Source organism: Porites lutea, chromosome 1 (genome assembly GCF_958299795.1).
Source record: "Porites lutea chromosome 1, jaPorLute2.1, whole genome shotgun sequence".
Classification (NCBI taxonomy): domain Eukaryota; kingdom Metazoa; phylum Cnidaria; class Anthozoa; order Scleractinia; family Poritidae; genus Porites; species Porites lutea.
In genome coordinates, this window is record NC_133201.1 from 47953634 (window position 1) to 47967662 (window position 14029).

The 14029-nt window shown below is 37.4% G+C and overlaps 1 protein-coding gene across 2 annotated transcripts; it reads right to left on the reverse strand.

The window, feature by feature from the left end:
* Positions 1-792: 792 nt before the first annotated feature.
* Positions 793-8975, reverse strand: LOC140953290 (eukaryotic translation initiation factor 1A, X-chromosomal-like). 2 transcript variants are annotated; one of them, XM_073402789.1, is made up of 7 exons: positions 8855-8975; positions 8699-8782; positions 8510-8613; positions 5680-5730; positions 4876-4957; positions 3190-3293; positions 793-1870 (listed from the first exon to the last, which is right to left on the reverse strand). In XM_073402789.1, the coding sequence occupies exons 1-7, from the start codon at positions 8868-8870 to the stop codon at positions 1865-1867; spliced, it is 447 nt and encodes a 148-aa protein (XP_073258890.1). In that variant the 5' UTR covers positions 8871-8975; the 3' UTR covers positions 793-1864. The 2 variants fall into 2 exon arrangements, with proteins under 2 accessions (XP_073258890.1, XP_073258895.1); XM_073402794.1 differs by lacking the exon at positions 5680-5730.
* Positions 8976-14029: the final 5054 nt, after the last annotated feature.

Here is a 14029-nt window from a genome sequence, read left to right on the forward strand (position 1 = left end):
TAAAAGACCAGACGATTCTGGACATTGCCTCACTCATGGGAAGCACAGAAAGCCAGCAAATCAATGACATCATCAGTATCAGAACAAGTAAAACAGACTGGCAAATATAAAAGACTTACAACATGTTCTGAAGGTGCATCATTTTTATTATCATTATAAGGAAGAACTTATTTTACAAATAATAAAACTACTGGATGTGTCCGCTGATGTATAGTTTCATGGTCCAATATATGGACCCTTTAAGTCTTGACATCCACATACAATTTCTCCAGACCAATCTCCAAATAATTTTCCTTACAGAACTGCCCCAGTTGTTCAAAAGATGGTGCTATCCACCCGATAAATCACTATACAGTGGATAAAATACTTAGAGATTTATCCACTGGATAGCACTATCCACCTTTTGAACAACTGGGGCCTGGTTGAGAAAATTGGATGAAAGCTGGAACATTTTCTCTTTGGTTAAATGAATAATTATTTAGATTGATATTTCATGATCTTTTGACTTTATTGGTTTTTTGATATTGTTAGATAGAAGAAAATTAATGTTTGTCACCCTTAAGACTTAAAGGGAAAACAGTATTTCCAACTTGCCAGCTTAAATAATCTTCTTTATGTCAAACTATAGAATAAAGCAGGACTAAAAAAAGCCCTGTTTAGTTGTGTGGGACAAGTAGATTTTCTTGCGGGGCATTAAGCTCAATTGCCTAAGGAACATGCAACTAAATAATTCACTAAGACAAGCATGCAAAATTTGAGAGCTGCTCGTTTAAAGGCCAAGCTGGAATTCTATTTTATTTTTTTTTATTTTGAATTCTATTTTTTTTTCAGCCCTGAGAAAGGGAAAAGGTTTGCATGAAATAATTTGTCAAAACTTTGACTTTTCATGACCTCATTCTCATCAAAAATCAATTTCATCTAAAATTAATAAGATGCAATACACTGTAGCTTACCCAGCAAAGCTACTAATAAGTAATAATATCACTGGGCTGAAAAAAGGAATATTATGAGGCTAATATTCAGCCACCTTGACCAAAAAACCTTATTAATAAATGATTAAATAGATTATGACGTGGAGAACTTACTTCTTGCAGGACTTAAAGCAGGAAAGACACGCTGATCTTGCCTGCTCAGCTAACCAATCAGTACACAGGACTCACTTCATCTTTCCCCCTCGAATAACTAGCCATAATAATAATTTACATCACAACCTCTGCACAATAACAAAAAAAAAAACAGGAGGGTTCACTTGAGGTGAAATTGAAAAAATAGTACAAAATAAAAAACAAACAAACAAGCAAGAAATCATTATGCCAACACATTAGGACTCCATGACACTCCTCCTCAGATTTACAATAAGGATATATATGCTTGATATTTTTTGTTTTAATTTCTAAAACAAAATGTTTTTAAAACAGATAATTTGTTAACACTTGACTCTGCATCTACTGAGTAAAACCAAATCTACTAAATGGTTTGAAGAAAATGCTTTTGAGTAGACTTTTGAAGGCATAAGAAATCAAAAAGTCATTATTTTTCTCAGAAGAATATCAATTTCCTAGAGTGTAAGTGTTACACTGCAACTAGTTAATGGTGATCTTTCTCTGAATGGGGTATTTTAAATGAAAAATAACAAAGTAATGAACTAATTCAAAAGAACATAGCAGACACTTTCTTTAGAAAATGTACTCCTTTGATGTAGACAAGGGTGTTTTCAGCACACACTTTGATATAATAATAGTAAATATGATTTCACAAAGTTTCTGGTATCCTTGGGGCAACTGCTATGCAAGTAAGCAGCAAGTCTCGTGTATCATGTTGCCAAGTTTTAGTCTTTGCCGGCTTGTGGTTCCATTCCTTTCTTTTATATCTACATGGAAAAAGGGAAAATAGTTTACAACTTTAACAAAACCTTCCAGACAGAAAAGGCCTTTCCAAATATCCAATCTTTATTGGCAAGACAAGTGAGAGAAGCATGGGTCTATAATGAAGAAACCTGTGACACAAGCATAAGCAAAAACATCATTTCATCTTGAATAATTTTCTCTTCTCCTACTGATGGTTATGTCCATCTTGTTCCTGGTGAGGATGTGTATTTTTCCCAGAGGCAGTGAGTGTTTCCCAGGGGAAGAATAATAGTAACCAGATGCAAAATATTAACTTGAGAAGTTCAGCCATGCACAGGAAGCACAATTTTGAAATTGGGTTAAAAGTGACACAGCAGTCTTGACTTTTACTTTTCGCTTTCTCTCCTCCCCTTCTTTTTCGCCTTTCTTGCCTCATTTCCTTTCTTTTGCTGGGCATTTAGTAGGCTTCATTTTGGTGGGAAAAAATTTTTAGGAAAGCTTTTAGGATCTTAGAATTTGATGAAAGGAAAGGTAGGTGGGTAGTGGGACAAGATTTTCATGGAAATTTTCAGGTCAATGTTACATGGTTTGTTGCCTTTTTCTCTGATGTTCTTGACTGGATTGTGCTCATTCTGGTATGGTTTGAAAGATCTCTTCACTTTGCACAAGTTATCGCACAAAGTTGTCCTTGACAATTAAAACTGATGATGTCACAAGCAGTAGAAGGGACGTGGGTCTGCCAAGCAGTTACGGGCAGCTCAAGGGTGAATGGGTTAAGCAAAGGCATTTTTCAGTGACGCACATCAACTAGAAATGAGTCCCTTTCCCTTTTAGTTGCCTCAACGCTTCCAAATTTGTATTGCTGAGTGTCTTTAATTTCACAAAGACAATTTGATTAAAAATTTTGGGCAAAATCATTGCCCAAGAGAGAAAACATTCCACTTCCGGTCGATGAGTGTCACTCAAAAACATCTTTGCTTAAGCTCACTATTGTTAATCCACAGACTTAGAAATTGTATCATCTGTGACTCTTCTTGGGCATTAGACTTGATTGCAGACTTTCTTTCGGGGTAGGGGTAGTGTTAACAAAAAGAAAAATAAAGGGTTGTTGTTAAAAACAGATGAGCTATGTGCAAACAACTTGCAGCTTTCTTGAAGTATAACAATTTGGCTTCATTTGCACCTCCCCATCAATATAACACATGAATGCCCCCCTGCCCTCCGCTCCCCCGCCCTATTCCCCCTCATTAGTACCCAACTTCAGTTTCCACAGTTTTAAGCTTTCCAGGGCTGTTCATTGAGATGAGATTTGAACGTAATCCATCATAAGCAAAACACTTACATTATCAATATCAGCATCTTCTTCTTCAACATCTTCACCTTCCTCAAACGTCACTTCTTCTCCGTCTCCATCACCTCCCATTGTTGGATTTTCGTTGACTTTGACTGCAAGGCAAAATGAGGAAAAGAAAATTGAAGCCAGCATCTTTTTACACAGCTCTTAATCATGTCTTTCCATTCCCTTTTTCTTAGCATAATTTTCTTGGTGTTGGATTCTTTGTCTTGAGCCAAAAATAGAGCTTGAAACAGAGTTGTAAGAAAGTTTTGTCAAAGTACCCTTAAGTGAATATATTCCCATTTAGTAGAGTTTCAATGCACAGAAAAAGATCTTGTTTTCAAAAACTCTTGGCTATAAGCCGAAACCCACTCTTGACCTCAAATTTCACTTAACTTAAGTTTTAATTTGTGTAAAAATCACTTGGCTTATAGCCAAATAAATACAGTAGGTGGCTTAACTTACTGTTGATTAAAGTATAAGGGTGTAACGATTCATATTCCTTGCGATTCGATTCAATTCGATTATTGCCTTTCAATTTCAATCATTTTGATTTGATTATGTGAACGTTTCTCAATTCTTAAAACATAATGCATAATGTAAACAACATGCAACCCTAAACCCTCAATTTGAGAACAGTAACAGGAAAGGAGGATTCACAGTTGTTTGGTCATTAGTTGCCATGTTTGAGAACCTGACAAAGAGTGTGTCGCACATGGTTAGCTTATTTGAAAATTCCCTAGGGGTGGTTGAAGGACAGCATTTTTACCAGGCAACACAAAATGGCGCACAAACTGCAATCATCTTTACTTGTCAATCAAAAACACATTTTAAAGAGTTCTGGATTCGGACTTTACAATAAAATAACTCACTGAGGGCACCCTGGGAAAGACATGCAAAAATTGAACCCAAATGTCGAAATGTGGAGGCAAAGAATCATGAATTGAACCAAACAGTCATAATCATGATTAACCAAGAACTTGCTTAATCATTACACCACTATTAAAGTAGGTGACTGATTTGCCATTTTAATCAAAGGAATAGCCCAACAGAGTACTTAGCCAGCCCAAAAAATACCAACTGCCAGCTATTATTTCTTGACAACTTCCCGAAAAATTGAGAATACAGTTTACAACCTCCCTCCTTTTTAATTTTAAACACAACTTGAATTTTTTTTTGTAACTTTTGGTATTAATTGTTTACCCATGGAGCACTTACAAGTTCTTAAGAACTCATTGACACAATCACGTCCGTGCATTCCAGATCGAATTGGAATTTGGAAGTGTTGGTATTTAAGGAGAGGTGAAATCTGAAATACACAGAGAAAAACCTCAAGGAGCAAGGGACAGAACCAACAATAACCTCAACAAACATATGGCATCAACACCAGGATTCCAACCTGGGCCACTCTGGTGAGAGGCGAGTGCCCTCACCACTGCACCACCCTTGCTCGGCAAGCATAGATAGAAGGGAGTAACCAAAAATTTCTGGAGTCAGAGTGACTCCCTCCATAACCTCAGTGGAGTCATCTCAACAATTTTGACATAAAATACGCAAATTTGGCATATTGGCAAACCTTGCTGACAATAATTGTGAGACATCCACATTCTTGTCGCTTAAGCTAGCAAATAATATCAGAAGGACCCCTTTATATAGAAAAATATTTTTCAACAGCTATTGAATGCACTGTACCATTATCTGGGAGTTCACCATATGCCTTTAAATTTCTGGCTTCATCAGGATTGTATCGCAAAATAACATCCGCTTTACCGTCCTGGTGATCACAACAAAACAACACACAAATTACTGGTATATCCAGATGTGGGCCCTGAGTTACATACATGAGGCTTTCTGTGGTACAATGAGATTTCACTACAGGGTTTACAAGTATGCCAGATTTGGAAAAATAAGCAATTCCATTTGGTAGTTGTGCTGTAACGGCAAAGAAATAAACAAAAATGTGAGCACTGCACATGCCAAGTTCTTGCCTTTCTTACCCAAACCTGTGAAAGGTTTGAACCCAGGAGTCATTTTAATAAGTAGGTTGAGCATTATCATCAGGACCTGACCTAACCACAAAAGAAGGACTGGACAACCGACAATTGGACTAACAATATATTAATGACTGTTTAACTGTGACAATAGACAGATCAAAACACAGCAATGACATTTACAGTCTTCATAGCCAATAACATCATGGCTTAACTGACAGAGAACCAATAACATTGCGACTTAATTGACCAATCAGGTCAACAGCCAGACTTTACCAACAACTGATGAGATACATCTCACTTTGACTCTGAAGATGACTACTGCACAGGTTGTCGAAATGTCAGTCACTGTCACAAAACAGTCCTGATCATGCCCAACCGACTTATACCTATAACATTTTGATGTTCTCATTGTCATTGTCATTGTGACATCTTAAGCTCCCTACTATTTATCACAAAAATCTTTTAACCAAAAAATAAGCCTGGTATCATCTGTAATCAATACCTGATAGTCTCGAAGTCCTAACAGAATAATATCACCTTGATTGATCCAAACCTAAGGCAAAAAAATCAGAATGATTTCATGTGAATATTACAATCATTGACTGAGTGAGTGAGGTCCTGAACGATACCGCTGCTGTAGGTGTCCAAAAAATCTGCCAGGCCAACTTGCATAACTTACTTAAGTTCTAAATATGTAATACAATAAACTCTCTCAAAGACTGACACCTTCAGGACTGGCCCTGACTGTCCATCTTAGAGGGTTGTTTGGCTTATCAAGAATCAAGGTGACATGACACCAGTAATAATATAAGAGAATAAAGTTGAACCTATTTGAAATGCTTACATACCTGTTTAACTTGTGCAAAACAGTGAGAACTGGAACAAGTATGTAATATGAAAGTTGAATCATTTTCTCATTCAATTTCCTTCTTCTAATTGCAATTTACTGTTATGTAGAGCACCTAAATTTCTGTTACATGTACCCTATGTGGTATTTTTACTTCATAAACCACTTGTAGTGGCCGCTGACAGTTTCAAAAGTGTCCGTGGTCTATCTTAGAGAGGTGTTAGACCTATAGAGAGTATATTTACACTGAAATGACTGAAAAACAACAGGGACCAACACCAGGTGTCCATCTTAGAGAGGTGCCATTAAAAGAGAGTTGACAGTTAAAACATTGTCTAGTGTGTCCAGTTCAGTAGTAGTTCAGCAAGGCATACAATCATAGACAATCATGACTTGCCTGAATCCTAGCCCATCGGTCAAGTTAAAAAGTTACGATGTACATGCCTAACATGAAAATCTACCTGTCCTAGACAACCAGACGGGACTTTTTTCGAGCCCTTTCTATTGTTTTTTTCTTAGAGGGCACCAACAAACACTCAAGGACTTGGGAGTCCCGACAGAAATAAAAAATCAAAAGATATTGCAAGAAATTGCCAATCAAATAGCAAGGCTGTGCTTGAAGGAAAATTGAAGGGAGCCCAGTGCTCTGAAACTGTAAAATCTAGGGTGCCCAGCATATGATTTGTATGAAAAGTATGAGATCTTCTAATTGCCCAAGGGCAAAAGTTAGGCGCCAGGGGCCACAGGGCTCTGCTAGCGCACAGCCCCGCATAGCCTGAAACACTTAACCATTAACATAGCAGTGGACAAGCCAGTAGAGCATGTATATTACGTTCATGTTTTTTAAGTAGGACAACAGCAGTTTCTTGGTGTTGCAGATGATGCACTAATGACATAATATGAAATATTAACATCAGACAGAACCCACACCACTATAAAATGGTGAGCTTTGAGTAATTTCCACGCTATGAACACCCAGTTTTCTTGTTGGAAATAAAAAAAACCTTTATTGACCAAGCAGTTGCAGTCAAGATGGCTGGATATTGGCCTCATTCATTTTTGCATTTATATTGACCCTAACAGAGTGGACCCATGGACAAGGCCCTTTCAGGAGGATGGGGAGGGAGGGTGAGCACCTACAGTAGGTCGCTAGTCTGAATTTCAAATACGGTTGTTTTGCATTTTAAGGAGTGCATACACCATGTCCCTGTTGGTATTTAACCCATCTTAATTCTGTTTGTAGCCTTTTCATCTTGTCTTATGTCTCTGTTCCAAGGCTATGTCACTTGACAAAATTTTTTTCTAACAGAGGGCCTCAACTTAAAGCATGAACAGCCAGCAGAGAAGCAATCTGTCATTCTTTCTAAAGGCATTTAATCAGTAACAAGGTTTCCAAAACAGTCTTTCAAATCAGACATTATAAAATCCATTATTGTAAGGCTGAATCTGCAAATGGGCAAGATAAAGTAAATCTTGAGTTCTGATTGGCTCTCCAAGTAGGTAAGAAAGGCCTGTCTTGCGGTGGGAATTTCCCACATTGGTTCCACAAGAAAAAGTTTGCTGGAAATATGGTTAATTCTTTATTGACCAACCTTTTCAGTCAAGATGGCTGGATATTGCCCTGCAATTGTTTTTCCAGAGATTCCAACCCCTTTTCAAGGAAAATAGGGAGTATTTTTAGCACTGAAGGCACTCACACAAGCACCTTAGGTGTGAGCCTCCAGAGGGATCTGGGGTATGCTCCACCAGGAAATTTGGCAAATTTAATTTATCTCAAGCAGCATTTGCTGCATTTTTGACACTATAGTGATGTTCAATGGAGAGACTTGTTGGGACATTATAGGATAGGAAAGTGTAATACATAAGGTTTCACACTCACATCACAAAAAAATAGGTAAGATAAGCAATTGTCTTCCTTGTTTTCAGAATAAATCAGGAGAATCTAATACAAATCAGGAGAGCGGAAGGCAACATGTGAAATCAGGAGGGTTGGAATCTCTGTTTTTTCATAAAGGTCGACATTTAAGAAATATAAAATATATATTTCTCTGTTTTTTTTCTGCGAAACAAAAGAAAAAACAAACAATATATGTATTTCCAATACGTCAACCTTTTTGAATGTAATATATATTAACTGTATATGAGGGGTTATAATCATAAACTACATAAGGTGCTGCACATGCTGTGGCTCAGTTTTATCCCTGAATTAAATAACATTTTTCTTTGTTTTAAATTCGTTGTCAGACACTACTATAGCCAAAAAACGGAAAGTGTAAACCAAGATAAAATTAAGCTTAAACCACACAATATTAAGCTTATTTAAAAATCGAAAGTACACTATAATTTTTCGACATTAATGTTTCTGAGTAACCCTTAGTATACTTGTACAAGACCTACGTTATATATGATGGATAGCAACTAGTGTGTATTGGACAGACATCAGAGCATACCAAAGAGTACTAAACTTGGCCTGATTTTAACAAACCTTTTTCCGAAGTTTTCCACGAATGTGACAAAGCCGTTTGATGCCATCGAAACACATCGCTTCCAGCCTTCCGTTCCCTAACATCTTCAAAACTTGGCCATACTCTTAAAAGAGAAGATGATTAAGAAGAGGAATATTACTATGAGGAAACTTTGAGATCACCAGGAAGACAAACTTATTATCACGCACCTTGGCCATCTTCCTTAAACACGAGTTCGCGTTTCTCCGATTCGTTTTCATTCTTTCCCCTTCGTCGGTTTTTACCTCCCTTTCCTGAAGGAAAACAACTCAGTTAGACGGTTCGACACCATATCACATGGTGAGAGAACTTTTCTTAGTTCAAACCTTTGTTCTTCGGCATCCTGTACTTAATTTAAAACTGTTTCTCCTTCAAGCTCTTCTCCCACGTTATCGTAAAATGGCGTCAAATGAAACTGTAGTCTTTATGGACAGCGGTATCAGCGACGAAGAAAAAATGACGGAAGAAATGTTTCTGTTGTGCAATGCGAATCCCGGAGTAATCGATAGCAATTAAGTGATTTTTATCGATTGATAACGGAAATCGGTGAAAATAGATAAACTTAATTGCTGTGTCAAATCGTCAATTTTTAATGACTTAAAACGGTAAGTCCGACATTGTTGTTTTTTGGCATAAGTCAGGATAAGTTAGACAGTACAGCTTAGAAAACACATGCACGAGTAACAACTGATCAACAAACATGAAAATAAGAAATGTGGAAACTATCACAGACACAAGATTCTCTCTAAAACTGTGACCCCTTTGTAAATAATAACAAAAATGGTTCGGTTTAATTACATTCGCACTTCTCGCGGGCAAGTACAACGAGAAATACAACCTCAAATAAAAGATTTCCCAGCCATAATTTCAGACATCCTCTAGAGCCGAAGGGAAATGAAATTCAGGCTAAAAAGGTTTCCCTGGATAGTTTTTCATCGTTTTCGGTTATCAATTGATAAAATCACTTGATCGCTAACGATTTTTATCTATTTCGATTTTTATCTATTGTCTTCTCCGAGAAGTAACTACCGTATTTACTCGAATAGACGCCGCCCTCAAATAGACGCCGCATTTGAGACTCAAAATATTGATAGACGCCGCCTCCGAATAGACGCCGCGTCTACGGTGAGGCGTTTATTTGAGGAAATAATGATTTCTAATAATAATTAAAGAAAAGTCTATTTCGAGTTTAAACCACAAATGGAAATTTATTTTCTTTTAGAACAACATTTTTTAGTTCAAAGTCACTGTACTTTTTTGCTCTTGTGTTAAGTTCTCTTTCAAGAATTTTTGCAACGACATTTATATATTGAGACTTGTTACTGTTACCTAGTAAAAAAGTTACCATATGAAGTACGATATTTAGTACTGAATAAAGTGACTTTTGAATAAACGCCGCCCCCGAATAGACGCCGCCCTCGAATAAACGCCGCAGCTGGATCGCGAAAAATGAAATAAACGCCGCGGCGTCTATTCGAGTAAATACGGTACACTCGGAAGTGATGTTATTTTTATCTAAATCGTGAAAAAACTGGGCGCCTACAAACTTGGCCAATATTGGTCATCAGAAGAAAACTTTAATGCGGATTTTAAACAAAAAGTAAGATTTTTTTAACCTTTTTTTTAAAGTAATAATAAATTGTTTGATCCTTCGACTTTCAATTGCATAAATTGGATGAACAGAAGAACAGATGCATCTTCCAATATAAATCGATGAAATCGGTAAAATCTAGATAAATCGATAAACTACCCGAGTGTGTCATCAATTTATCGATTGATAAATCGATACCGATTTTTATCGATTGACTACTCCGGGAGATAATAGAAAGTCTTTCTACTATTCATGGTGCAAATGATTATGAGGGGTAACAGGGTATTTTTTCCCAGCGAACCGTAGTCAAACGAGAAAACGATGGGGGAGGGGGCGAGAAAAAGAAAGCAGAGAGAAAAAAAGAACATTGGTAACTGGGGTGGGGTAAAAGACCAGCGAATTATCGTCTTCTTGTATATCATGTTCTACTCCAATGGATACCAAGGAAGAAGAAGATATGCTATTGCCAAAGATAAAGATAACTTTATTTTAGCGCGGTAAGAAGATCAGCATTGCTTGTGGGGTCGTGCCTACAACAATTACCAGAAAAATACGGAGTACTGAAAGCAAATGTACAATTAAAAAAACCGGGATATTTCATTCTTGGGAAATAGTGAAAGGGCTTGTGAACGGAAAACCTGATCAAATATACAAAAGCTTCTTCAGTCAAACGAAGGCAATTGAATTCTTGCAACAGCATGGTATTCAGACGTCGACCCGGCCCCGAGGAAACAGCAGAGGGACAATTAAGCCAGGACGATCGATATTCCGAAACAGACAAAGAAGATCCATTTTTACATGCTTTAGAGAAACTTTGTAAACTAAAAAATGACATGGATGCGGTTTATTTACACGATTTAATGGCAAAAAGACTAGGAAACAAACATGAATGAAAGAATAAAAAGAGCAAAAAAACTGCCATAAGGATGGTCAACAACGGAGTCATAGACCCCATACGAGACCGACCACCTTAAAAAGAAAAGGGAATTATTATGTACATCAAAAAAGTAAAATGACAACTGACATATAGATGTCTACAGAAATATTCGAGAGTATTTTCGAGTAGACAAGAAATCCGACAATTGCTGCTTGAAACTACAATGATACTTGAAGCACAACGCGGAGTTGACGGTGATAACGCATTCCACATATCAACAATCCTATTAAAAAAGCTAAATTTGAAAATGTCTGTCCTAGCATAGTTCTTCTTAAGTACACAATCATCCCTACCTCTCAAAGCCGGAGTGTCTATCAGAATCCGAGTTAAAGTGAATACTGTAAATGTAATGTATCCATTAAGAACTTTATAAAAAAACATCAAACAAAAAACGTCTGTCCTGTATACAAGTTTCATCACCAGTTTTAGAAATAAACTTAGTGGCTCTTCTCTGAATTCTTTCTAGTGTTGATTTTCCTTGCTGTGTGTGGTGACCAGATAACGGTTGGCAGTCAAAACTCCAGTTGGGATCTTACCAGGGCACAATATACAGCGTCCTTAGGGTAGCAACTTCATTCAGACCTTTGCAAGTCCTTTTAATAAGACAAAGAATCTTGCTAGCTGTATTAGATGTTTTATCAACATGAGCACTCCAGGACAGTTTGTTACTAGTGACTAAGCCAAGATCACCGAATTCCGAAGTTTCTTCCAGAGTGTTGTTATTAAGCTTAATGTCAGAGAGAAGAGGCATACTTTTCTTGGTGATACGCATCAATTTACACTTCTTAACATCATAATCCATTAGATTTTGTTGACTCCAGGCATATAGATTGTCTAGATCCGGCGGAAACTCACATTGGTCAGATGGACAGTTTATTACTCTAGATCTTTTACAGTCGTCAACAAAGACTAATATTTAAAGGGGGTTATCTACAAATGGCATAATGTGAACAAAGGAACAACCCAGGGAAGTGTAAGTGGGCCCCATCTTTTTAATTTGTTTATTAACGATTTGGCCATTAGGGATAATGACGCCTGCCACGCAGGCTAATGCTGACGACACCACCTCGCTAGTCAAAGTATGTAAAAATGAAACAGATCTTTCTCAAGAGGTTGTCAATCAGTTTTTCAGTTGGACTCGAGATAACGCCATTGCGTGTAATCCCAAAAAAGTAATGAACTGATACTTTGCAAGATGGTTGCTCATGATATAGACCCTGTGAACAATATAACACAAGTTTCATGTTTAACAGTGTTAGGGGTTACCTTACAAAGTAATCACAGATTTAATGAGTATATTAAGGTTAAGCTGCAGGAGGCCAATAAGTGTCTTTATGTTATAAGATGTTTACGTAAAGAGGGATACCAACAACCAGATGTAGATTACGTTTTTAGATCAACTGTTTTACCGAGACTAACGTAAGGTCTTCCTGTATACTCCTCCTCAATACCTGAATTAACAACAGTCCAGAATTTTCTGCAACGCTGCCTTAAAAGAAATTATATTTCGTACCAAATTGACATATATAATAACGTATTAGAAGAGGTAGAACGCTCACTATTCAAGAAGATCTCCAGTATGCCCGGTCACCCTCTGTACCCTTTCGTCCCCTAAACGAAACAAAGCTCAGCGCGCCTCCGAGTTCCTAGCAGTCAACTCCCCAGGGTTAATACCGAGGGTTTTAAAAATAGGTTTTTAACAGGCTATTTTTCAAATATAGAGTAGCTATTTAATGTAATGTGGATCTTGAATGTTAAATTCAATGCTTCCACATGGAATTTTTTAAGCTCTGTAATTCTTTCTGCTATTTTTAATGTAAGTGTTCTTGGTTTTAGCGTGTATTTTTGCTTAAAAAACAATAAAGACCTTTTATTTTATTTTATTTTATTTTATTTTTATTTATTTTATTGTGTTCCCGGGCATTACTACATCAGGTAAATCGCTGATGAAAATCATAAAGAATAATGGCCCTAATAAGGGACCCTGGTGTAAACCAGAAGGAATGACAGACCACTGCGGTAGAACTTTGACCCTGAATGACAACCCTTTGTTCTCTTTCGGTCAAGTAATCCTTACAACAGTTAAGCAAACTACCAGAGATGCCACAATTGTAAAGCTTCTGCAGAAGAATAACATGTGAAACTCTATCGAATGCCTTGGCGAAATAGGAACACCACATCCACCTGTAGTCTGTCATCCAAGGCCTTTTTCCACTGATGATGTGTAATCGCTAACTTGGTAGCACATGAACAACCCTTAACAAGCTGTCAGGAAAGGGGCCACATGAGAATATTTATTGGACGAGGTTGAGCAAAATATCTTGATCTGTCTGTGGCGAGCAGATCAATTATTTGCCGAAGCCGAAGGCTGAGGCAAATAATTGATCGGCGAGACACTGACAAATCACAGTATTTTGCGATAACCGAGTTCAATAATTGTTTTTCATTCGATCACCGAGTTTGTTTTTTTTTTTAATGAATATCCTCGGGAAGCGAAGCGATCTGCCATTTTCACGCAAGAGCGATCACAAGAAGGAGAAAAGCACGGTTTCCTTTACTCACGTGCAGAATATTATTTGCAGCCAAACACAGTTGGACGGCATTGCGCATGAGCAGACCATTATTTGTAGGCAGTTATTTGCAGGTCACGTGGTGGGCTCTCGGCCATTTATGTACCATCTTCTCTTGACATTTACTAGGGATGGATAATAACAGGGAGACAGATCGATAATTCTCCGGGTGACCTTTTTTTTTTTCAATGAAGAAGGGACTCTCCCACTTCTAAGAGATATGTTAAACAATAAGGCTAATTGGTACGATAGTTCCTCTGCGCATTCCTTCAAGATCCTAGCCGGTATCATACCAGCCACTCCAGTTGCTTTGTTGACCTCCAGCTTACATAGGATATCCCTGACCTCATTGTGGGAAGTGGATACATCCATCAATAAGTTAGGATAAACCACATCAATCTGA